The sequence below is a fragment of the Epinephelus lanceolatus genome, chromosome 20 (assembly GCF_041903045.1).
Source record: "Epinephelus lanceolatus isolate andai-2023 chromosome 20, ASM4190304v1, whole genome shotgun sequence".
Lineage (NCBI taxonomy): Eukaryota > Metazoa > Chordata > Actinopteri > Perciformes > Serranidae > Epinephelus > Epinephelus lanceolatus.
The window spans coordinates 34,023,569-34,048,713 of record NC_135753.1 but is presented as its reverse complement, the minus strand read 5'-3'; the positions used below and the strand labels follow the sequence as shown (position 1 = coordinate 34,048,713).

Sequence of the window (25,145 nt, the reverse complement as noted above, 5' to 3'; positions counted from 1 at the left end):
GAGGCATCAGGCATTGATGACTACACAGTTCTTTCCTGAGATAAAATGAAACAAGAGGAAACAGATTAATGCAATGATGAACTATTTATTTTCAACAAAAATAAGCAATTGTGCAACAGCAGTTGAAACAGTGTGAAATACCTCCACACAGCAGATTCTCTCCTTTGCTCCATGATGTATGACGTAGCTCACGTCGCAATAGATTTAAAAGGAAAGGATCGCCTCAGGTATAGGTTGCATTTTCCGATACCCAATCCATCTATTTTGTTGATAGTGGGGCCGATATTTGATCCAGATAACGGATCGGTGCATCCCTAGTCAAAATATAGAATATTGGAACAGCTGGGGCTGCTTGTGCCATTTTGCAGCATCGTGTCAAAACAAGATTTTGTTCAGTTTCCTACAGGCATTGGAGTTGTTTGAATTTCATTCCTTTAGCCACCTTCTTGAAAAGTCAACATTGGGATATTTGTGTATCCAGTAATGTGTAAAAGTAGGTGTGTTTCTCCTCTCAACCAGAAATGTGGGCTTTTCGTTTTAGGGCAGGCATCTCTACTTCACAGAGAGTGTCAGAAATTGCGGGAAAATAAAAACCCTAAATAAGACAGATGCATGTTCTGAATGTGCTTTATCCCTGTCCAAGGAATGCTCCTAAAACCCAAGTAACACCAGCGTATCCCACATGTCTTACTCAGACAAAGAACACTAGTAATGCTCTTTTAGAATCATATAATAATAATTTTATAGTTTGTTTGTATAGTATGATTTTAGAGTGATTTCCATTCCTGCATCGCTGCGTCGTAACCCTAACCCTCCTGCTCTGTTTCAGCACTGGGCTGTTTTCAGTCTGATGCCAGCTAACACCTTGATCCACCTGCCTCTGTCTGTACATCTTCTCTAACTCAGGCTCTGCAGAAAGGCTTTTACTAAAGCTCGGTGTAGATCTCACATCACTCCAGTTTTATCTCTTCTGCACTCGTTCCTTGTCACCTATAGGACTGAATTCAAAGCTTTACTCCTTGACATACACGGGCTAACCATTCTATAGTTACGATGAGACCTCAGGGAGGGCCTAGTTTCATCAAGGCAGAGATTTCTGAACTGTGAACCAAAGGTGATCACAGATTGGCGACCATCTTTAAAAAATCCATGTGCTTTCCTTTGTTCTCTCCTGATTCTACACCTTTTTGTGTCTTGTCATGTACTGTCTTCGCTGTCTCTTCTATCACTTCCTGTAAATCACTGTGTAGCTTCTATTTTTAAAAAGTGTGACATACTGTACCTAATGCCTGCATGCTAACACCAGTAGCCCTTTATGTTGATAGCATTTGGCCGTGGTCTCTAGGTAGACAGATAAACGATTATGTAACCGCGCTGAATCTGTTTTGAGGACCCGATTAGAATCGGACTGATATGGTTTTAAAGTATCTGCGAGCCACATGTGGCGTGTGATCTGATCAGCAGCTGCATCCTGCCGTGCAGACTGTCAGAGAGCGTCGTAACTCACCGCCTTACGTTCATGCTCTTAGAAAGAGAAGTCAGGGTCGTGTACAGCAGGTCTGCAGCGACATGCGCATGTATGAGCGCTGAAGTTTGATGCAACAAACAGCTTGTTACATTCCAGTCCAGTAGAGGATGTGATAGCCGCTGGTTTCTGTGCTGGACAGGACTAACATTCCTACAGATGCTTAGATCTCAGCAGACCCGGAGTGATTTCAGGGCTGCTTCTGGTTATGGAATTCCTGGAATATTATTGAATTTTCAGAACAAAGTCAGGACACTCGTAAAGTCTCTGGAGAGGTTTGGGAATATCAGCTGGAAAACGAGAATGAGTAAATAAAATGTTAATGATCTGACCTCCTTTTCTCCTTTCCTCCACCAGACAACGTCACCTACAGGTCAGGGTCGATCCGACTCGCCGGTCTACACCAACCTCCAGGAGCTGAAGATCTCTCAGTCCAGCCTGCCACCCGTCCCCTCCAGCTCCCCCCTCCACATCCTGGGCGACTGGGAGACCCACAAAGACCTGAGCGGGAGGCATTTCTACTATAACCGTGCCACTGGAGAGCGGACCTGGAAGCCACCGCGCACCAGGGACGCCAGCGGCAGCACCAGCAGTTTCCGAGCGGACAGCCAGGGCACACTGGAGAGTGAGGTGAGGGATGCTTAAACAAACTAATCAGGTGGCATGAACAAAGTACACCAAACTGAGAAATCACTCCTTTCCACACCACAGGAAACTAACAGTAGGTGTGATCACAGGAAACACAGGATTCCGGTATTTAGTTTGGATGTGTGCAAGTCTGCACTGACGCCAGTCTGTAAATAAACTCTCTGGCAGTCGGTGTTAAACAAACAGGCTGCGGTCAAAGTGTGGTGGACCTCAAAGGACTTTAAATGGTGTTGTGGTTACTGAAGGTAACAGGAGTGCCTTTGATATGTGGAAGTCATGGTTTCCTGTCAGGTTGGAGTTTCCTGTCCAACACTGCCCTCGTGTGGCGGTTCAGTGTATTGCAGTTTTCTGTAAAGGAGAGTAAGGATGGCTTATTTACTTATGTGAGGATTTCTCTCTCTTTTATCTAATTGTAAACTAACATTAAAAGATTTCATGGGCAATTTAAATGTTACAGACCAACTGATCAATTTATTGAACATACAGGTTAATCAGTAATAAGTTGTAATAATCATTAGTAGCAGCCAAATTAAAACAGATGCGTCATTGTGTCAGCAACATTTTAATGCTGTAGCTGACCAAGGTGGAACTAGTTTTAAGGGAATAGTTTGACGTCTACAGGTCCTTTAAAAGTCTTAAAATGTCTTCAATTCAGTGTTACAACAATAAGGCCTTAAAAGTCATTAGTCTTAAATTTGAATTTGTGAGGTCTTAACCATATTCCTATAAGTAAAATGTGATTTGTCCAAAAACTGGTCCCAGATTTATTGAAAAGGTGTCGTGAACAGGTCTTAAAAAGCATTAAATTTAACTGTCTGATACGTGTAGACACCCTGAAGACCAGATGACCTTTCAAGCAACTTCACTATCGCAGCAAATTTCTGATGTTGGAATAAAATCACGAGTTTTACCTTAGTTGGTTCACACTCCTGTAAGCTTAATAGTTTGGCGTAAGATGGTCATTAATCTCAATCCGAGCTGTCTTAAATCGGTCTATTTCTTGACATTCAAGGAATATCAAACAAGTTTAAAATTAGTGTACCTTTTTAGTCTTGGGTCATGCAAATTCTGAAGTGAATCAACATTGTCAACAGCCAACAGGTGCACTCTCTCCAAAGAGGAAGCAGCAAAGTGAGTAGACGGCAGGAAGGTGCAAGACAGTGAACAAGTCTTGGTTCTTTTGCACTGTAGAAAAGGAGGAGAAACTGGTAGAGCTGTGGAGTGAAAAAGAGTCTGTTTAATTCAGCGTGTGTTTTATCCACTAACCAGCATTTACATTTAGTAAGAAATCTTAATTTTTGAAACACTTCACCTCTCGTTCCCACAGTCTCCTTCCAATAAAATGGCACAGCTAACAAGTGGAGGCTCAAAATGTAGTTTATCTGTATAGATTATATTGATACCGACTTGTCAAGAATTCTGTCAACAAAGGACACCTTTTATCTTGTGTTTCTAAAGTTAAGTGTTTTTTTAAGTCACATCAGGCATTGTTAATATTTCATATTTCTTACAGGGAGTTTGGCATACTATTTTCCACCAGGAGCAGGATGGGAAATAATCTCAAAAGGAATCTAGTTGTAGTCTTGCAAATAGTGACCCTGCAGGATGCTCAGTCTCTGCAAAATCTTATAGTGTGTGACTAAAAACTCACGTTACTTAAGATGTTAGAGGGTGTCACACTTCAGTCTTTTAAAGGTCTTTTTGAAGTCTTCTAATGTACAGTAGGTATTTGCTTTGTTGAGGAGAGAAGAGAAGATTGAGATTACCCTCATGTTCTTTACGGTCAACATGAAGCTGCAACAAGCAGCTGGTTAGCACAGCTTAGCAAGACTTACAATGGGAAGAAAAAGCTAGCCTGGTTCTATAAAATAAAATGCCTTAACAGTCACTGCTAAGCTAACTGGCTGCTGGATATGGTAGCTCGTACTTGAGTATTTCCATTTTTTGCTCCATTACAGAGACAAAGATTTTACTCTTGTCTCTGTAATGGAGCAAAAAATGGAAATACTCAAGTAAAGTAACAGGGTTGTAATGTCTTCATGGGTGTATTTCTTGTGTCTGCTAATGGGCCACATCAGTAAGATCATTAAACCTTGTGTCTTCTTGTCTTTGTCCTCCACAGCCACTGTCCTCAGAGGAAAACTGTCACAGCACCCACTCCAGTCAGTCTGACAGCCAGTACGGGTCGCCCCCTAGAGGCTGGTCTGAGGAGCTGGATGAACATGGACACACACTCTACGTCTCTGAATACACACAGGAGAAGGTACAGTCTGTTGATTAGCAACCGACTTATAGACTGATCACAGTTGTCCACTAGGGGCGTAATGGTACACAAAAATCTCGGTTCGGTACGTACCTCGGTACACAAGTCACGGTTCGTTTTTTTTTCGGTACAGTAATGAAAAAAATAGACAACTATTAAATACCTTTTACTTATTGGTAACCTTATTAAAACATACCACCACAGCAGTTAACTCTTTACATAATTTTTGAATGAAACAAATATATATAAAATCCTGCTTTTTCACATTGTTTGAATGAAAATAGAAATATAAAAGTGAAAAATAAAATCCTGCTGTTTTTTTAACACATTTTTTGAATCAAAAATATAAATATACATTTCTGCTTTAACAGTTTTACTCAATTAAAATAAAAAGTATAGTGCAGCTGGTCAGCTTTAAAGCCTGCTCAGATTCAGTTTTACTAGGAACTTACTTAACTTTCCCACTTTGTTAAAGTGCAGTAAACAAAACATGCTTATATCTAAAGTGCAGCTTAAACAATTTTACTCAACTCCAATGGCGTTGGTTATTTCTTTAGCGCGATGGTCAGGGAAACGCTCTTTCTTTTTAAACGACGACGATATCGTAGTTTGCACCAGATTGCTTTTTCTAGTCGTGCCGGTTAACGTTCAAACTCGGGTGGTGTTGCTTTAGATGCGTTAGCATGTTAGACGTGTTTCCAAGTACATACCCGACCGCTGTTCTGCAGTGTCAGCACACTGCTTTTGTCTTGTCCACTTGTTTATTTCCATCTTCGTATTTTACCCTGAAACCAAAGTGTTCCCAAACGGAGGACTTAAGGTTTGCAGGTGGGTCTTCAGGTTCGTCAGGCTCACTTGCCATGTTGTCAAAATGGGAGAATGCGCTGCACAAAGTGAAGGTGGAGATTTACAGTCGGACTCGGTGCGTCACTCAATTATGTCCGTCGGGGAAGTAGATATTTTAAATGGTTCGGCTCGCAAAAACGGAATTAAAATAAAACAAAATAAAATAAAATAATATCCTGCGCCCAATAATTCGGTACAGGGTTGTGCCGAACCGAAAGTCGCGTACCGAACGGTTCGACACAAATACATGTACCGTTACAGCCCTATTGTCCACAGTTTTTTCAACGACTAAGCGACCAATGAAGTCTTGCCGACTAATGACCTTTCTGATCGACTAACGTTTGGTTGACTATCAGGGGTCAGCCCAGGTATCACGTATCCTTGTTTTCCCTTTTCACTGACTGGTGTTTGTGTTCGCAGTGGATAAAGCATGTGGATGAACAGGGCCGGCCCTACTACTACAGCGCTGATGGATCCAGATCAGAATGGGAACTGCCCAAGGTGAGATCATCCTCTGATCAATAGTGTCCATGTGCCTTTGTCTTCCCTGTCACGTCCATCAGACGCCATTTAAACTAATCTCCTTCTCCTGAAAATGGGAAATCTTCTCACATTACATCACCTAATACCAGTACCCAGTAACACACTTTAGTGCGACTCCTCCTGGCGTCTGGTCCTGTTAATGTAAGTGGATGAGCCCTGTGAGCTCAGCAGGAGCCAAGTGGGAGTTGAACCTTGGGTAAAGGACTATTACTGGCTCTTGACCTGCTAATCTGGGGAGCTGATCAGAATAGAGCAGTCCATTCTCGCAGTGGACATGGATTCATTCAGGGGACAGTTGAAGACGATGCCTACGCTGTAAGAGAAGTCCCTTTGTCCAATGGTGCTGTGGACAGTAAAAGGAGAGGTAGGCGAGAGGGAAGACATCGAAGGATATGCGAGAAGAACTCTGATTTTTTTAACTTCTGCTCTCCTCTCTGTCTCCGCAGTACAACATCTCCCCTCAGTCCGGTGAGGTTCCCAAGAGCCGCAGTCTGGAGAGGAAGCAGCAGGATCCCATCGTCCTCACCAAGTGGAGACACAGCACCTACGTCTTAGACCTCAACGACAAGGTAAGACTCAGCGAAGACGGCAGGATTGAAAATATGAGAAGTGATGGGGTTACACAGACTGTGTTGTCTGATAGGTGTGGAAACAGGTCCTGTTGTTGCTGCAGGTTTTCTGGCAGGTTCTTCGTCTGCTCTTTCTGTCCTATTGGCAGCGAGTTTAATCCCCGAGTGCTGATGACGCTCTCAGCTGCACAGACGAACAGGCTTACAACGGCTTAAACTGTCTCTTTTATTTTGGAGTCTTAATAAAGCATGGTGAATTATTTAAGTTAAAAGCAAGTTTACTTTCATGTGTTTAAATGAGGATGTTGTGAATGTTTTCAGACAGGAAGAACTCATCTTAAGTTTCTGTTTTACATCAGTTCCAGCTAGTTTTTATACAGATTCAGGGCGCAAGCTAACTTCCATAGAGCGAGATAATCCCATACAGCACACGTTGTTTTAAAAGAGTGCTATAGTGAGTTTGTATTGAGACAAATCAAAAAAAGAAAGCTTCAATTTGAAGCAACGCAGGTCGAGATATTCTGACTCTGTCCCTGGTGTGAGTCAAACTCGAGAAACACTGGATCCTACATTTTCCATTATGCAAACAGTGGCATATTTTTTGCTTGATGTAAATATGAACCGATTAAATATTAAATAAATGAAGCATTAAAAGGTGAAATATCCTCAAATAGGAAAGAATAGTTGACATTTTCAGATGTGTCTAAAGGATATCAAAGAAAACACAACATTGTTCAACAGACAATGGGTCTCATTCATGAAGAGTGAGTAAATCTGTGTGTAGATTTGCACATAAAAGCCTACTTTACTAAACACCTACTCCGGATTCAGGAACGCCGCGGGAAACTCAGATTTGATCGTAAACACGTGTGTATGATCATGAATGCCAATCCATCGTAAAGTGACAGCGCGCTCCCGGTAATCAGCAATTAGCATAAATCCCCGCCCATGAATAGCCAATGACCACCATATAAGGTGTAAGTGCATCCAGTCGACCTGTCAGTCATGGCGCAAACAAAGAAAGAGAGAGAGAGAGAAAAAAGAATTTTTCCGAAGCGGAGATCGAAATAATTTTGGGTGAAGTGGACTTAAGAAAAAACATTTTATTTTCTCCAGTTAGTAGTGGTGTGACAGGCAAAGCGAAGGCCTGGAGGGAGGTAACAGATGCTGTTAATGTTGTCTCCGTGGTACAAAGAACCATGTCAGAGGTGAAGCGTAAATGGTTTGATATGAAACTGGAGGCAAAGAAACGCATAAGCACACACACAAAAAAATACAGCAGCCACAGGAGGAGGCGGCTCACAGTCACAACTATCTGCTGCAGACGAGCACATCGCTGGCATAATTGGGGAGACCTCTCAGACAGCGACAAGCCTAATACATTCTGAAAATCATCATTGATAGCGTAGCGGTCACCAAACAAACAGAAGATTCATTTGTGGGGTTTTAAATGAAGTGGGAACGGGAAAGCAGAGATGTTTTGTGCGCAATGGATAAACTCTAAATCAGTGATGGCTGTCGGAATGTAGAGCTATTTAACATTTATTTTAACAAATGATACGGATAACATATAGCCTACAGCAGTTTGTATGCATCGTCTTCAAATTATTTGAATCTTAATAGCCTAAAGCTCTGTTTTATACAACGTAAATTAAACATTTTCAAATCAGATTTATTCATTCAAATGATCAAAAAGCCACAAAAAAACAAAACAAAACAAAAAAAAACACGTGTTGTCTCAAATAATTCTTTCAGCTGCCCCTGCTGAACCCAGGCACCGAGGCCGAAGAGGCTGTGATCCGGCTGTCCTTACGGATATTTTTATTATCATCATTCAACATGTAGAAAGAACGTGTAATCTGTTGAGTCGATTTACATAGATAATTCACAATCATGAACCTAATCTGGATCTTAAACCTGCTAATTGCCAACTAATTTAGCTAAATGTGTTATATTTGTAATATTTTTGTCATGTTTAGATTACGTGTTTCAAAGGCATCTGGGTATTGTGTACGCAACAGAGCGCAATACGAGTTAAAATTGTAATTTCCAATAGTGACAAGCAATATTTATGTGCTTTACTAAACTTACACAAGCACTACGAGTGGTCAGGAGCAGGAGTAGATTTTGTTAGTATCTACGAAAAGATCGGAGCTACTAAAATATTGATGAATGCGGACATGCACGTAAATTTCCGTCTGCGAACAGTTTACACACAAATTCCTTCTGCTCACGTTTCATGAATGAGACCCTATGTGTATGTATGTTTACTCATGTATCATCAGCATAAAAATGAACTGCATAAAATGTAAGCGTCTTATTTAGATTAGCTTGTCTCGTCACCTCTGTGTTTATTTTGCATGTCACTACAGTGATGTTTGTGTGTCTGACTGAGGACAACACTCAGAGTGAGCCGCTTGGATTTAAAGCTGTTTGGTTTTGGACGGAAATAAATGGATGCTAAACAACAGGGTGTTTTTTACACCCTTAAAGGGGAACTGCGCCCATTTTCAAAATTCATACATGTTATATCTATGGTCTAAGACAATCCAATAGTATTCGTAAAAGTGAACAACTCTCTTCCAAATCCAAAAACTAGAGTACTTCAACTCAAATTTGTGACGTCAGGGTATAAAGTCTGGAGCTGCTCCACAGACAGTGAATTAGGAAAGATGTTGTAGAAGACACTGGGAGCACACAGGGGAATGTTCTGAGTACATGGGAACATTTTCTGTTTCACAACTGAGAACTCTACAATAGAATAAAACTCAACTGGGTATGAAAAACAGTCTGTGTCTCCCATTCAGTGTCTATGGAGCAGCCCCAGACTTTATACTTGATGACATCACAGGTTTGAGACTTCCTTCTTTGGTTTCTGGCTTTGACAGAGAGTCGCCCATGTTCACAAATATTTATTTAACTTTCCAACCATGGATATAACATATCTGAATAATTTAGCAAGTGTCCCCCTTTAAACACAGACACAGATGTCCACAGTGTATTTGATACTGTTCTGTGTTTATTCAGATATGAATTATGAATTTCGAATTTCAGGAGCACAATTTATTAATGTTTTGCCACAGATTTTCCTACTGCCTCCTAAATGTACACTTCTTTCAAGCGCCCTGTGAAATCAGTTTTAATGTTTTCCAGATTCAGGTTTTTGTTTTCCAGAATTTTTCAATTAGAAAATATACAGAATTTAATGAATATATTTATGAATTTGATTGCAGTTTTTTTGGTTAGATAAAGCTATAAAACAAAACATTCTTTCCTTAAGTAACATTAACTTTTTCACATCTGAGCTTCATATTGCTCTGCTCTAAATTTGGCTGGTAGTGTCAAATTCCTCAGTTTATTTAATGACTGCAGGGTCCAACAGTGACGTTCACTGTCAACCCAACATCAACATCAAATAATTTTCCTTTCAGTTTAGTGGGATTTCTTCATTTATAGCCAAACAGACGCAGGTAACATGTTATAACTTCCTGTGAATATAATCAAGATAGACTGATACAGAAACATCAGAGGCTGTCTCTCGGCCACCCAGGAGAGGCACAGGAGGACAGGATTTGATCCAGCCTGGCTGACTGAGGGAAAGACTGCGGTCGAGCTAAGCTTTGCTGTCACTTGCATCTCTGAGGTCAAACTATCTGACATTAGAAACAAAGCTCAGAGAAGTCTCAAAGAACCCGATCAGCTGATTGTATCTACTGCCCCGATGATTTTTGGTAGTAGTAAATGTTAAAACACAAATTTATCGGGGGACTTTTAAACCAGACACCGAGTCTTAAGAGTGAGTGAAATATATCGGAGGCTAACTCTGTGGTGGTTTCGTTGCAGTTCTCTTTCAAACTCTGGCGGTTCACTTCCGACTCGCACAAGAGGAGATTTCGTCTCTCTCTTTACCGTGATAAAGTTGGTACCACTTGTAGCCTCTCCTCTCCGGCGCCTCCTCTAATCAACAGATGATCCATTTTGATTCACTGCCAGTGTCATGTAGAATTCCCTCTAATAAAGCTGTGTAAATATGACAATCAAGGCCATGTGCTCACTCAATCAAAAATGTCTGATTCATTGTTATCGTGGGTGAGATGAACAGGAAGTACGAAGCAGCACCTTAAAGTGAAATCTGAAATAACTCTAACTAGCATGTTGTTTGAAACCTAAATCCTAACTGTCCTTTCCTTCATCCTTACCTTCTGATGACCTAACATCCAACGCAACCTTGTGATTCCTCTCCAGGCTCCTGATCCATCTTCTCCTCCTCACTAACCTCAGACTGACTCTCTCCATGTGTCTTGTAGTTAGCCGGTAGCTATTAGCGACTCATCATGTTGTGCCTCTTGTTGGTAGGAGTGTGCTCCGGCGCCCAAGCAGAGCTCTCCAGACTCTGACTCCTGCCCCTCATCTCCTAAGCACCCCTCGACCGTTAGTATCCCAGCTTGCACTGCATCGCACCACATCATCATCATCATCATCATCATCATCATCATCACGCTTCTTTCACCTGCAGATACAAACACGTCTTCCTCCTCATCTTCTAAAAACTCTCCAAGCCTGCTTTGCATTCAGTTTCTCCCATCTGCTGCGTGCCACATCTAACTGCATCGCATCTAACACATTTTCCACCACTGTTCTGGCGCCCTCTGCAGCAGTGTCAGGGCGCCCTCTGCAGCAGTGTCAGGGCGCCCTCTGCTGGTGATATTTGGACATAACATGAAGCAGCACAGCCACTTCCATTTGCTTCTCAAGCTTCAGCGTGTGAGTGTGTGGATGCATGTGTGTTTCACGCATGTGTTCTAGCTGGTTCTTATCTGCGCCTGTGTCTCCACAGCCCTCAGAGAAGTGCGGAGTCCTCAATGTCACCAAGATCACAGAGAATGGAAAGAAAGTCAGGTAGGAATCTGACGTCCCAAAATGAAACGGACTCTTTCTAATCCCGATGATCTTTTTAAAGAGTTGTCTGAGTTATCTTTGTTTTACTTTGACGCACAGGAAGAACTGGAACTCCTCGTGGACCGTGCTGCAAGGTTCCTCCCTGCTCTTTGCAAAGGGTCAGGGCGGCAGCACCAGCTGGGTACGTATCCCATCAGCCCCGACACGCTCATGTTTCTGCAGAGTATCTGAGCTTTTTTTAAGTGTTACATTCATCTCTGTGTTATCTCTCTCTTCCTCATTTCTGCATAGTCACCTGTCCTCATGCCACCTGTGCTCTGAAATGTGTCATCCTCTGTTCATTGCTTTTGTTCTCCTCCTCTCCTCCTTCCTGAAGTCTTACTACCGCAGTGGCTCCATCCCTGAGCTGCTCCTCACTCTCCTTAGCAACTGGAAGCGCTCAGTCAAGCCCCGCCCTGCTGTCTCCTATGTGAACTGTAGGCCTGTGCAGGCTGCCGCTGTATGTCCCCTCTCTCTGCATGTGTTGCTCCTGCCTGTCTGTCAGTCTTTCATTCACTCTGCTTTCGCTGACTGGGACACTGGTGTGTGTGTGTCTGTGTGTGTGTGTGTGTGTGTGTGTGTGTACAGCTTGAATTAACTGATCCTAATGTCAAAAAAAGGCTGCACTAATCAATAGTGTCATAATAACAATGGAGCCCTGCAGCAGGCAGCTGTTTTCAGCCCCAAAGCTCTGATAAGCAAACTATACACATGTTTTTGACTGGTGCAGGCCTAAAGTGATTCTTACATTTTCCAGTTGTAAAAGTCTCAGAGGAAAACAGAAATTTAAATAGTGAGTGGACCGATATCACGAGACCTTGAGAGTGAATAAATGTCTTAATTTTTTTGGTATAATTAAGAATATAACCAAAAGTCTCAGATCAAATATGGACATGTTGGGTTTAGTTGGTGGACTATCAAACCAAAGGGTCAGTATTTGACGACCTGGAAGTGAGGCTCGACACTCAACTGTCTGTCTTAGGGCTGGGCAATATGGACAAAAATGAGTATCTTGGTATTTACAGACTGAATGGCGACATTTTCTAGGAAACAGGCAGCATGTTTTCAGCTGCAGTTCAAAGCCACATTTGAGATATCACACGCAGCTTTATAAAAACCAGACTGTGATCAAAATGAAATGCAGAGACAGGGATTTTTCCCCCCACAGCTGCTAAACAGTTACACCTCAAAAAACACTAGTCCACGGGGTTTCTGTGAAATGCTGTAAAGTTTAGTTGATTCAAAACACACATTAAACACACATTAAACATGGCTTAATAGAGACAGTTTCAAGCACAAGTACACAAATCAGCTTCACTATAACTCGCAGCATTCACAGACAAACACTTGTCTTTATCTGGACACATTCTCCCCACAAATACAACATGCTAATGTTATTAGCACAAGTCTATGGCATTTTACATTGTATAAACTAGCCTAGCAGCTAGTGAACTTTTCCTCTACTCATATGAAGCCAGGGACAACAGCAACATTTAACAAAGGTAACATTACAAAATTTGGCTCCATTACAGCTCACAAGGTTCACTGACAAAACAGCTGTCTTATACTAAACATGTTTTCCAAGCAAATACAAAATGCTAACATTATTAGCACAAGCCTATGGCATTTTACATTGTATAAATTAGCCTAGCGACAAGCGGCGATTTCCTCTGCTCATATGAAGCCAGGATAAATCACACACAAGACTTAAAATGCTATTTTGTGGAGGCCTTATTGTCTTCACAATTTATAAATAAAAGTAAATAAAAGCTTACAAAAATACACATGAGGTCTGTGTCGCTGTGATGTGTAGTTAAATTTCTGGGGAGGTGCACGTCAGATTAAAAAGTGTTGCTGGAGAACTTAACTTGACCCTATATCGATATAAACGGTGTTGTCTAAATGTATGTCTTGCTTGAAAATATATCGATATATATTGCACATAATCGTTATATCGCCCAGCCCTAGTCTGTCTCCAGAGTTACATACAGCAGCTTTAATATGCACATGATATAATTAACAACTAACTTTTTGCCTTTCTTGTAACCTTTTACTAAAAATGTGTGTATATTCATGAAGAGTTTCAAAATGATATTCACAGCGTTTGAGAATGTGACACCTGCTCCACCAAGCATTTTAATAGATTCATGCTCTGTGCTTTTAAACACACTGAGGATGTCGGGCAGTGATTCATACCCCTTCACATGAACACAAAAATCCACCTTAAACAGCAGCGTGTCCCTGTTGTCTCATCTTTGTGTCAGACGTGGACTCTCATACTGTTTCCTTGATTCCAGAAGTTTGGGAGCAACCAGTCGAAGCCGGAGTTCACCGTCGATCTGCGAGGGGGTTCGGTGGATTGGGCCTCTAAGGACAAGTCGAGCAAGAAACACGTCATCGAGGTATCGAACACAGTGGATCTGCTGTCAGGTTCCACTGCAGATAAACCTGCGCTTTGTGCAGTTTAATGTGCTCAGAAGTAACGTTGACTTTTCCTCCCTCAGCTGAAGACTCGTCAAGGGACGGAGCTGCTGATCCAGTCAGAGATCGACAGCGTCATCAACGACTGGTACCGGGCCCTCACGGAGACCATCAACAACCATGTGAGGGGACATCTGTCACTGGCAAAATCTTCCTCAGTTTCATGTCTTCTTGTCCTGCCTTCTAGTCCAAGTTGACTTAAATCTGATTGTATCTAACCATGCATATCTCCTCCGGTCCAGGCCTGGGAGTCAGATGAGGCCATTGAGGAGGACATGCCTGAGTCTCCAGGAGCTGAGAAACAGGACAAAGAGAAAGACCACCGAGACTCCAAGAAGAACAGAGGTGAGACTGACAGAATGCTCCTAACACACACTGTAAATGTATTAGTGTCTGAGGAATACACTCATATCCTGCCTGTCTTCCTCAGCGATGAAGACCTCTGTGAGCATGGACTCGTCAGACCAGAAGAAAACCAGGCTGAAGCTCAAGAAGTTCCTGACACGTCGACCCACCTACCAGGCAGTCCGAGACAAGGGCTACATCAAAGGTATTCAGACTGAGTGCAGCACAGGCAGCGGCTCCTGCTGAGCTTTTCTCACATGTGGATATGTGCCACTGTTTGAATATGGAACAGCAGCCGGCGTGTCTGCCTGGACAGATGACGGTTAAAAATGACTTTGTGTTTGGTGATTCACAGATCAGGTGTTTGGCTGCAGCCTGACCAGCCTGTGCCAGCGGGAGAACACATCAGTCCCCAACTTTGTCACGATGTGTATCGAGCATGTGGAGAACACAGGTAGGAGCAACACCCAGGATGGAAATGTGTGCATTCTAAAGAAACGGTATTACAAAGGGTCAATCAGTATACACTCACCGGCCACTTTATTAGGTACACCTGTTCCTTGACACCTGACTTTGAACGTGGCATGGTTGGTCCGAGTATTTACTGGGATTTTCAGCACAACCATCTCTAGGGTTTACAGAGGATGGTCACAAAAAGAGAAAATATCCAGTGAGCCAAAATGCCTTGTTGATGCCAGAGGTCAGAGGAGAATGGCCAGACTGGTTCAAAACGTTGCCTGGTCTGATGAGTCTGGATTTCTGCTGCCACATTCAGATGGTAGGGTCAGAATTTGGCATCATGGATCCATCCTGCCTTGTATCAACGCTTCAGGCTGCTGCTGGTGGTGTAATGGTGTGGGGGAGATTTTCTTAGTACCAACTGAGCATGGTTTAAACACCACAGCCTACCTGAGTATTGTTGCTGAGCGTGTCCATCCCTTTATGACCACAGTGTACCCATCTTCTGATGGCTACTTCCAGCAGGATAACGCACCATGTCACAAAGCTCACATCATCTCAAACATGACAATGAGTTCACTGTACTCCAATGGCCTCCACAGTCACCAGATCTCAGTCCAATAGAGCACCTTTGGGATGTGCTGGAACGGGAGATTCTCATCATGGATCAACTGTGTGATGTCATCATGTCAATATGGACCAGAATCTCTGAGGAATGTTTCCAGCACCTTGTTGAATCTATGACACCAAGAATTAAAAACGGAGTCCAACCTGGTACTAGCAAGGTGTACCTAATAAAGTGGCCAGTGAGTGAAAGTTGTACTCTGTAGCTGTATGTTCATTTCAGTAAATGTAGATTTCTGTGGACTTGATGTTCTTTGAGTTAGCTTTGAAGCACTTACTCACATGCTGTGTGACAAAGCTGAGTCAACACTGCCACATGAAGTCACTACTGAGGGGAACTTACTGCAATTGGTTCAGTGACATTGATGATTCAGTACAACCGCTCCAGCTCCAGGAAACAGTGATTCATTCAGATGTGCCACACACCTCTGTTGTATCTCACACAGGCCACAGGTGAATCCATTCAGCTCAGTCAGATCTTTTCAGCTACATTTCTAGTTCACATCAAAGGAATAAAGAAATCACTTCAAATGTTGTGGTGCGAAACCTCCGGATAAACCTCTCTCATGAGGTTAGACAAAAAAAATGTAGCTTAAGGTCTGCTATGCACCTTTTTCTAGAGCTTTAAACCACATAAGACAGTTTCAGCAGGTGGTTATAGTTCAACATCTGTGACGTATCTATGCCCATTGTCTCTGAAGTGTGTCTGGCATCAGCAACTCTTACAGTTCCTAGGCAGTATGGAAAAGTATGGAATTTGATTTCCATAAAATATTGTCCATAGGACAGATGTAAAGCTCTGGCAGCCCTGCACTAACATGATCAACGTCTTCGTATTTATCCCAGACTGATATTTATGGAAGACGGGAGATATCTGCCGTCATTGGTTGTTATAACAACTAGTTGAGAACATCTCTCCATGACAGCTGTAGCGCTTCTCATGTGTTCAGCTGCATCTTTACTTACAGAGGACATGAGGTGATGTAAGGACACGCAAAACCTTCGATCAGTCGATCTGTGTTGGTGCTGTGTGTTTGAGGTCAGCTCGGCATGTCAGGACCAACAGTGTTCTCACTGCTTTTGTCTCTCTGCCCCTCTTCTCATCCTCCTCCTGCAGGTCTCAATATTGACGGCTTGTACAGAGTGAGCGGCAACCTGGCAGTGATCCAGAAGCTGCGCTTTGCTGTAAACCATGGTAGGACTCCAGTCTGCTGGTTGACCTTTGACATGCCTAAAACACTTCCTCCTTTATAAGAGACGACATAGGTTTTATATGTGCGCCGCATACTGACCTCTTACACACTTGTAACATCCTGTTTGGCTTCCCTCCCTCCATCAGACGAGAAGGTGGATCTGAATGACAGCAAGTGGGAGGACATCCACGTCACCACTGGAGCTCTCAAGATGTTCTTCCGGGAGCTTCCCGAGCCTCTCTTCACATACGGATCCTTCGACGACTTTGTTGAAGCCATCAGTGAGTAACATGATTCGTCATGTCGAAGCACCTACACTATGACAAGGCACTTAAGAGTGCTGAGAGTATTTTGTGTCCCTAGTGTGGCCACAAGATGGTGCTGTGCGTCTGTGCATTCACTGACTGGCTGTCTGTGTCTCTGCCTCAGAATGCTCCGACTACAAGCAGCGAGTGAATTCAATCAAAGATTTAATAAAGAAGTTGCCAAAACCCAACCACGACACAATGCAAGTCCTCTTCAAACACCTGCGGAGGTAAGTAAAGTGCATAAACTGATAGTCAGAGTTATATATTATTTCTTTAAATAAATACAGCTTACGAATAAAATTATTAAATCGTAGTTACGTACGTATTTTGGCAGTGATGAAGGCATTGAAACAGCTTCACAGAGCGATGGATCTGAAATGTTAAAACTGTAACCATACTTACATGGACTTCTTTTTAATGCTGTGTGTTCTTTAATATGTTTTTAAAGAACTGAAATGTGAATGTAGCATCACATTTTGTGCTTTATCGAAATCTTAGGCTTGTTAGTGTCCTCATTTCCTGATTTAAATCATATATTTACTTTTTTTTTTGTTTCTATTTTACTTTTCACTATTTTTTGTGCAGGCAAAGTTCACTGATGATGTGTGAGATGCAAAAAAAAAGGTTTATAATGTATAACTCATTTTTGAGGATAATTTAACATATGGAGAGACTGATAAAGATAAGGTAAAAGGGAAATACATACATAAACAGAAGCATTAGAAAATATCAGGAAGTAAGCAACAATAATATAATGATAATATATTAATTAATCCCATAGATTTAAATTTAAGTCAGAGGATACATTATATAACAATTAGGTACACACAGATATCAACACACACGATACCCACATGCCTAATCATACATGCTCGCACTCATGAATGTGTGTGTACTAGGGCTGCAACTAACGATTATTTTCATTGTCAACTAACCTGTCGATTATTTCTTCGATTAGTCGACTAATCATTTTATTGAAAAATGTGTTAAAATGTTGAAAAATGTCGGTCTGTCTCTCCCAAATCCCAAAATTATGTCATCTAGTGTCTTGTTTCGTACTCACGCCAAAGGGATTTAGCTCACGGTCATGGGAGAGTGTGTAAAGCTGCCAATATTTGAACATAAGAAGCTGCAATAAGAGTATTATGGGGTATTTTTATAGTACTTTTCTATGGTGGTTACATGAGCCTCAAAACCAGCCACAACTCAGCCCTGAGCAGAGTGACCGTCCTCTACCGACCAATCAGACTGCAGTGTTCACAGCTCCACCTTTTAGTACCAGATCTGTGAGCTAGGTACCCCAACAGAGGGGGGACCAGTTCCATTGGTACCATCCACAACTTTTCACAGTGGAAACGGAAAAAAATTGTTTCACGTCCAGTCCGAATTTGTAGTTCACAATGTAAAGCAACATGACACATTACATCACTGTATGAAACGTCTCAGTGGGTAGAACCTGAAGAGACCGTTGGACAACATCAGTAAAGTTACTATCAATATATATAAGAGCTAAAAGTTAAACATATCCTCTGATGTCATGTCGCTTCCTGTATTTGTCGACCCTGGACGATCAGACTGTTCTTCTGATGTGGTCAGCTCACATTTTTGATTTGCCTGTGAGTGTCTGTCTACGTGGACGACACGTGACTGTTCACATTAACCCCTGAGCTCCACAGTGACTCTGTGAGTCTCATGCAGTCGGATCATAAATGTCACTGTGGATATTTTACCAACTCCTGTCTGACTCTGCGTGTTTACCTTCCCTCAGACTGATCAGCCCGTGGGCAAACACAAACTACAGCCAGGTTTAACATGTATTCTTAGCCCACTGGAGCCGGTGGCAATATCATATGTTCACAATGACATTTGCCTAGGTTTCCAATTTGCATTTATATGGCGCTGTGTTTGCTGTAATTCAGTACCTATGAAGTGGTGTTTCTTGAGGAAATTTATAGCGTGACATTCAGTGTATGGAGGTCTACGTATATCAGCGGGCGGATTTAATCTCCTTTTTTTCTCCCTTCCATGAATATGTTATTGTTTTGTGCATCTGCATGCAAGGATGTAGATTCTATTTAAAAAGGCTATTATGCTCTAGCCCGGAGCGCTGAGTAGTGTTGTAGGGTGTGTGTCGCGCGGCTTGCCTCAGCGCTCCATCTCAGGCCCTGAAGATGTGTGTAAAGACCCTGATGTTGTTTTTCAAGATGAAACCCTGAAGCTGCACTGCATTGTCAAACAAATATAGGCTCACCTAAAGCTATTTGTGACATGCGCCATGTTTCAATCCCCTCATGTTCTATTTCCCTCTCCCCCCCCAGGGTGATTGACCACGGGGAGGCCAACCGCATGACCACCCAGAGCGTGGCCATCGTGTTCGGACCCACGCTGCTCCGGCCCGAGACCGAGACGGGCAACATCGCGGTCCACATGGTCTACCAGAACCAGATAGTGGAGCTCATACTGCTCGAGTATGAAAGCGTCTTCGGCAGGTAGAGGGGCCCACTCAGAGTAGGACGCCTGGCTTTACAAACACGGACTTCTTTTCCTTTTCCCCCCTTTTCTTTGACTGAACTGAACATTGCTGTGGACCAAGCAGTTGGGAGAAACAAAAAATCATTGACAGGACAGTTTACAAACGCGTTGCACTTACAGAAGTTTTGGAGAAGAGTTTGGAAAAAAAAAAACAAGGTGTACAGATTTCACCTGCTTCTTCAGTTGCCATTCCTGCTGCGAGTAGCAGGCTGGACAATGGACAGTGTTTCAGAGTGATGCCGTGGTGACGTGTGGATGTCCGTGTGATTTGGTGGATTTGAGTATTCAGGTGTTTTCACATACACTGGATCCCTGTGGCCAGTAGCTTCAAAGCAGAGCCGGGGGCACCTTCCGCCTCCTGGTGGACCGGAGTTTGGCGGGTCGCAGCGGTGGGCGCGTGCGGCATTCATAGCCAAACCGGCAACCTCATCACCTCGCCGAAGGAATGATCTGAATTTGAACTGGATAGGTTTTTCTGTGTCGTGGAGCTTCGTCTGTGATGTATCAGCCCCGTGTGGTTTTGGATCAGGCGGATAAAAAATAATCAGTGTTATGTTAACAGACTGTCTTTTGGCACTTGGATGAACTGGAGTTACAGATCGTGTCCCCGACTTACCTTAGCGACACCATCACCCTCCCCTCCCTCGCACCCACTCCCCCTTTTTCAGCCAATGTTAACCATTAACCCTGTGACATGAGCATCCTGTGACTTGAATGACGGAGGACAAACCCTCCGTCTGTGTGTGTGTGAGTGAATTAACCTAAATGGAGCAAATCCTGAGCAGAAGCATCCTCGTCTTGCCACATTGTACAAACTGTGTGTCGTGTAGTCTTACGTGCTTTGGTAAAGTTTCCGTTAAGCTGCTGGGGGTCATCGTCTGTGCTCCTTTATGAACTTCAGTGTTGGTTTCTTCATGAGATGTCGACGAGGCCCTGGCGTTACTGGAAAAGTGGATTTCTGGGGACTGCAGTGTTACCGATTTTTACATGACTTGTCTCTGACTGTCGGCTTGATGACCCCTCTCTTCACCTAAGCTAATATTAAAGAGTATTACAGAGAAGGGAAACGGTACTGAGAATATTTTAAAGGTTGACGTATGGGTGTTAAAATGCAAAGAAGAGCCTTTAAAAGAACCTTTCAGAGCATATGTACAGTGACAGAAACTAGTTGTTCAAATGTGTTATAGTGACTGAGGTATGTATGCTTTGATGGTGAACTAGTGAAAGATGATTTTGATTTTGTAAATTTGAATTAAATCATGACAATACACATATTGTGGAAAACAAACAAACACATGATTGACTGTTACTTTTCTTTGAAGGTGTACCTGGAGTGTTTGCGCATGGTCAGCTGCACATTTTGAATGTAATTTTCAGGCTAACTGCTGTTTGTGAAACTGCTACGTCTAATAAAAAAGACAAACTAAATGCTCGCACTGTAAAGTGTGTACTCTTTGTCAGAGCGCGGAGTTAAATGCTCGCAGTGGATGGAGACGATAAAGAAAGAGAGGTGAGTCTGCTGTTTAACCTTCAATCAGCTAAAGCTTCACCTTTCCCTCGCCTTTAATTACTGAATTGAATTAATCTACTCAACACTGATATCCGGGTTATTGAATTGAGTGATTAAGCTTTCACGTCTCAATCAATTAAATTCCTACCTGTTAATTATGAAATGAACTGCAGTATATTTCTGGAGATTTCTCAAATGCGGCACAACCTCTGCTGCGCAGCTTCCATTAATCTGATTTCTGCGTTCTTTGAAGGCATTTTTGTCATTACTCCTCAGGTCAAACGTGGCTGCAGACCTGAAGGGTGTGGATTAATTGATGTCTAATTAGGTAATTGCCACGGTGCCAGTTTTGATTAAGAAGCACGAGGCGGAGCAAGTGCTGAGGAAAGCTGCTTGCTGCAGACAGCACTGAGCGAAATCCTCCATGTAGAGTTCCCTTTGTTTTACCAGCAGGTTGTGTTTGCATGTTGGGGTGTACGATCTGTATGCAGAACGGCAGCTCAATATGGAAGCCCATTTCTGCCAAAAATGGATTCACAGGTAGGGTTGATAGAAATAAAAATGTTCACACTAAGTTAAGTTAAAGGCTCTCTAAGTCTTCCTAAGCTTGAAAAGTTTTTGTCACATACAGCAAACATCTCTTCACAATCTGCTAGCTACATGTCCTCTGAATATGCTGTGAAAAAGTCCGGTCTCTGTAAGCAGCCCAGGCTCCGCAAATGGCAACAAAAACATTTTGGCCCGGCTGCACCAATCAGCCAATCACCGATTGCGGGGTGGGGTTTGGGGGTTAACGCGCATGCACATGAAGGAGGGTGGGGAGTAGAGTAGAGAGGACCGCGAAGTAGAAAGTTAGCTAGAGACAGCGTCACATCGATTAGTGTTTTATTGAGATTTATTGAGATTTGATATGGCTGACACGCAACCAAAAAGGAAACATTTGGATGATCATCTGGCCAAGAAGAGGGAACAGGAGAAGGAACGAGCGAAGTCCTGTATTTATATCGGTAAAGAAGCAATCCAAAGGTGGCGAGATGTCCGCAAACAGAAGGGCTTCCAAACAGATGCTGAGGTGGCTCTGTTTCTGCTGAACAGGTGTGTAAATCCAGCTTGATTGTTGTAAACGGATGTTCATGTTAGCCTTACCACCAACATTTGGTTGGAATTAGGCGAGCTTGCAACATTGAGCGTAAACAGAAGTGACACCACCCAACAGTGCTTAGCGTGCCTTTAAAAGAAACAAACTCAAACTCATTTTAGTTCATGGGCCTTATTCAGCCGATCTCAAGTGGTAACCAGTAAAACATTCAAAAACATCTATCTGTTTACATAACTGATGATGAAAAGCCTGAGATATCTCAGTTTTTCCACATTCAGTCAGTGTTCTACTTTCTGTCTTGACATTTTCATCTATTTGGGCGGATTGGGCCCCTTGGCAGGCCAGTTCTGGCCCTTGGGCCTTATGTTTGACACCCCTGCTCGAAAGCAAACAGTAAAGTGAACAGTCGAAACTGAGACAAGTTGAAATTTCGACTCAATTTAATTTAGCATTATTTTTTTATTTAAAATGTCATATTTTGATGTAGTGTCGCAGAATTTTGACTTCACCTCATGCATTTAAATTTTGAAATAAAAAGTGATATTAATACCAGGTGAAAGTGTGAGGACTGACACATTAAAGGTCCAGTGTGGAGGATTTATGGGGATATATTGGCAGAAATAGAATATTAATATAATAAGTATAACTTCTTTAGTGTAAAATCACCTGGAAATAAGAATCCTTGTGTTTTCGTTACTTGAGATTTAGCTGCTTATATCTTCATAGGGAGCGGGTCCTCGTTGATGGAGATCACCATGTTGCACCGCCATGTTTCTACAATAGCCCAGAACTGACAAACCAAACACTGGCTCTCGATAGGGCCATTTGTGTTGAAGCAGCATTGGAGAAACAGATTTGTAACATGAAACTGCTTTATTCAGTGTTTTTACCGCTTCATATCACCAGGTCTGTTTCTCTGCGAATAATTCGACTCCCAGTGAAAATCTTCTCTATTTCTGGATCTGAAGTTCACTGAGAAAAAAGGTGAGTGCACATTAGCATGTGGTGGGTGAGCTGCCCGTCTCCAACATGCCAAACAGTGTTGCTGAAACACTGATTTGTCACATGAAACTGCGTCATGCAGTGTTTTTACCGGTTTTAATCACCAGGTCTGTTTGTGTTGAAGAGGAAGAGACCTCTGTGCATACTTCTGAAATCCTCCTATACAATTTACACTGAAGGAATTCTTACCCAGAGAAATTTCTCAATGCTAGACGCCACTAAATCCCCCCAAATCTTACACACTGGACATTTAAATTGCAAGTGGGACTCCGTGGTTTGTCTACAGTTGAGAATATTTGATGCTACAAATCTTCCTTTACCATGTGCATTTTAATATTGTAATTGGTAACTTCATGTCTGTCCAGGTTTTGAGATATCCATTGAGTGAGCACTTGCAAGATCTCATTAAATTTTGACTTATTGGATGTCTCATAATTTTGATTAGTTAGTCGAGGGTTGGTTTTGTTATCTCAGAATTGAACTTTGTGTTTCAAAATGGACCCAGACGTTCTCATCCAATCCCCAGGTTTGTTTCATGTGTACTCACCACCACATGTGCCCTCCCCCCTCCTCTGATCACAACCATTCCTCTTTGAAGTCACATTGAGCCTCCTCCTCCTCTCTCGCCTACGTGTTAATTTACAGCAACAGGTTTGACTTATACCTCAGCTCTGGCTCTGTTTTGACAGGACGGACCACCTTGGATTCAACAAACGTGTCGGAGGTAGGCAGCACTGAATCATGTGCCCCATTGGAAACCACAGGCCGTTAAAACTGAGACGCAGAGAGGAGGGCCCCCAGTATTTCCAAATGAGAAAACAATTAGATCATTTCTATAATTCATGGGTGCGACCACAGCTCAGGCCCAGGGAGGCTCTGAGTGTTTGAAGTGCTCCATATGCTCACGGTGGTTTCCAGGCCTGATCTGCTCAGCGCTGGCCCGGCCTGCTCCGTGGAGGCTGAGGTGTGGGCAGGTAATGTGAACAAGCCATTATGGAGCATAAAAGATTTATGGGTCTTCAGTGCTTCCCCCTGCTTCATTTGCAGGTGGGCTGTCGGCAAAGTGGCTGGATGAGGAACAAAATGGTTGGGAGGTTTTGCCACTCTGTGGTAAAGACCCCTGTACTTTACCCACTGCTTTTTATTCATAGCTCAGTGAGCAAATGGCTGCTTATCCCAGAGATGGTGCTGTTAGTTTGTCATTTCAGAACAGTTACAGTTACAGTGCAGAAACAGCATCTTGAAAGACACTTTAAAACTAAAAAGAATTTAGGGATCATATCCTATGTTGCCAAATTTGTCAGCATGATTTCCAGTGCACACATCCAGCAGCTCTGTAGCAACATTAGCATTCATTTGGAGTCGTGTTTCTAACCACCTGATGAACATAAGTCCAATATGCACTCTACTTGTAGCTCTGTTTCGCTCTCCACCAACTCCTGAGAAAAGTATCTTGCTCTTTAGCCACTATTATGCTCTATTTGTTCACCAGATCACCAGCTAGTGGCTAACTTTGTTGTTTGATGCTGAGCAGGTAGCTCAAAGTCAGTTTGTCAGAGCTTTTTTTGCTGCTGACCGCAACTGCAAATTGATAGAGACTGAACCAAAGTGGTGCAGTTGCAGGCTGTGAAAGAAAAAAAATTAGCCAAAAGACATTAAAATGTATAGGCAAGGGGAACTGCAGAATGGGACGATAATTCTGGGTGGGTTTGTCACTCCAAGCAGTGGCAATTTTGGCAGCAATTTTAGAATTAGTCTTTATGGAAATGCTGATTAGTTTTAGTGAAATTTTAGTCTTTTTTTAATCATAGTTTTAGTCTAGTTTAAATCAACAAAAAATTTAGTTAAGTTTTAGTCATTACTTTTAGTCAGCATGCTTTTTTCTCTTTAAACTAGTCCAGCTGGGCTAATACAGGTATAAGAAGATAGTGTCAGGCTACATTAGTGATGGCCAAATGAAGCCTCATGAAGCATTTTCTTTATTTTCTGAGCCCACTAGATGGCAGCTTTTTCTTTAACAAAAGGTTGAAAGCACAATGAATTGCCATTCTTTGAGCCTCTCTCTTTAAACCATGAGCGCCATCTAGTGGGCTCAGAAAATAAAGAAAATGCTTCATGAGGCTTCATTTGGCCATCACTAGCTACAGTCCCAGCCCTTCCCCACATATCTGGATGTGAAGCTTGACAAAACACATTTCCACCGAGGCCTTGGTGCTTTCAGCTGCTGAATGCTCTAGACTGGTGCTGTAGCCCCAGTGTC

General features: G+C 42.5%; 1 protein-coding gene across 12 annotated transcripts in view; it reads left to right on the top strand.

The window, feature by feature from the left end:
* The window catches only part of arhgap12b (Rho GTPase activating protein 12b), an 81,950-nt gene extending 61,248 nt beyond the window's left edge, over positions 1–20,702 (top strand). For 4 of the 12 annotated variants that reach the window (XM_033638798.2, XM_078163020.1, XM_033638808.2 and 1 more), the window contains 18 exons: positions 1,883–2,155; positions 4,296–4,436; positions 5,703–5,783; positions 6,272–6,394; positions 10,238–10,312; positions 10,751–10,825; positions 11,232–11,293; positions 11,393–11,474; positions 11,670–11,792; positions 13,630–13,734; positions 13,837–13,935; positions 14,056–14,158; positions 14,244–14,363; positions 14,514–14,612; positions 16,359–16,436; positions 16,581–16,715; positions 16,864–16,969; positions 19,061–20,702. In XM_033638798.2, the coding sequence (XP_033494689.1) occupies positions 1,883–2,155; positions 4,296–4,436; positions 5,703–5,783; positions 6,272–6,394; positions 10,238–10,312; positions 10,751–10,825; positions 11,232–11,293; positions 11,393–11,474; positions 11,670–11,792; positions 13,630–13,734; positions 13,837–13,935; positions 14,056–14,158; positions 14,244–14,363; positions 14,514–14,612; positions 16,359–16,436; positions 16,581–16,715; positions 16,864–16,969; positions 19,061–19,235 (2,055 nt within the window). In that variant the 3' untranslated portion in view covers positions 19,236–20,702. The remainder of the gene's footprint in view (positions 1–1,882; positions 2,156–4,295; positions 4,437–5,702; positions 5,784–6,271; positions 6,395–10,237; positions 10,313–10,750; positions 10,826–11,231; positions 11,294–11,392; positions 11,475–11,669; positions 11,793–13,629; positions 13,735–13,836; positions 13,936–14,055; positions 14,159–14,243; positions 14,364–14,513; positions 14,613–16,358; positions 16,437–16,580; positions 16,716–16,863; positions 16,970–19,060) is intronic. The other 8 variants (XM_033638799.2, XM_033638801.2, XM_033638800.2 and 5 more) reach the window with 8 other exon arrangements.
* Positions 20,703–25,145: the final 4,443 nt, after the last annotated feature.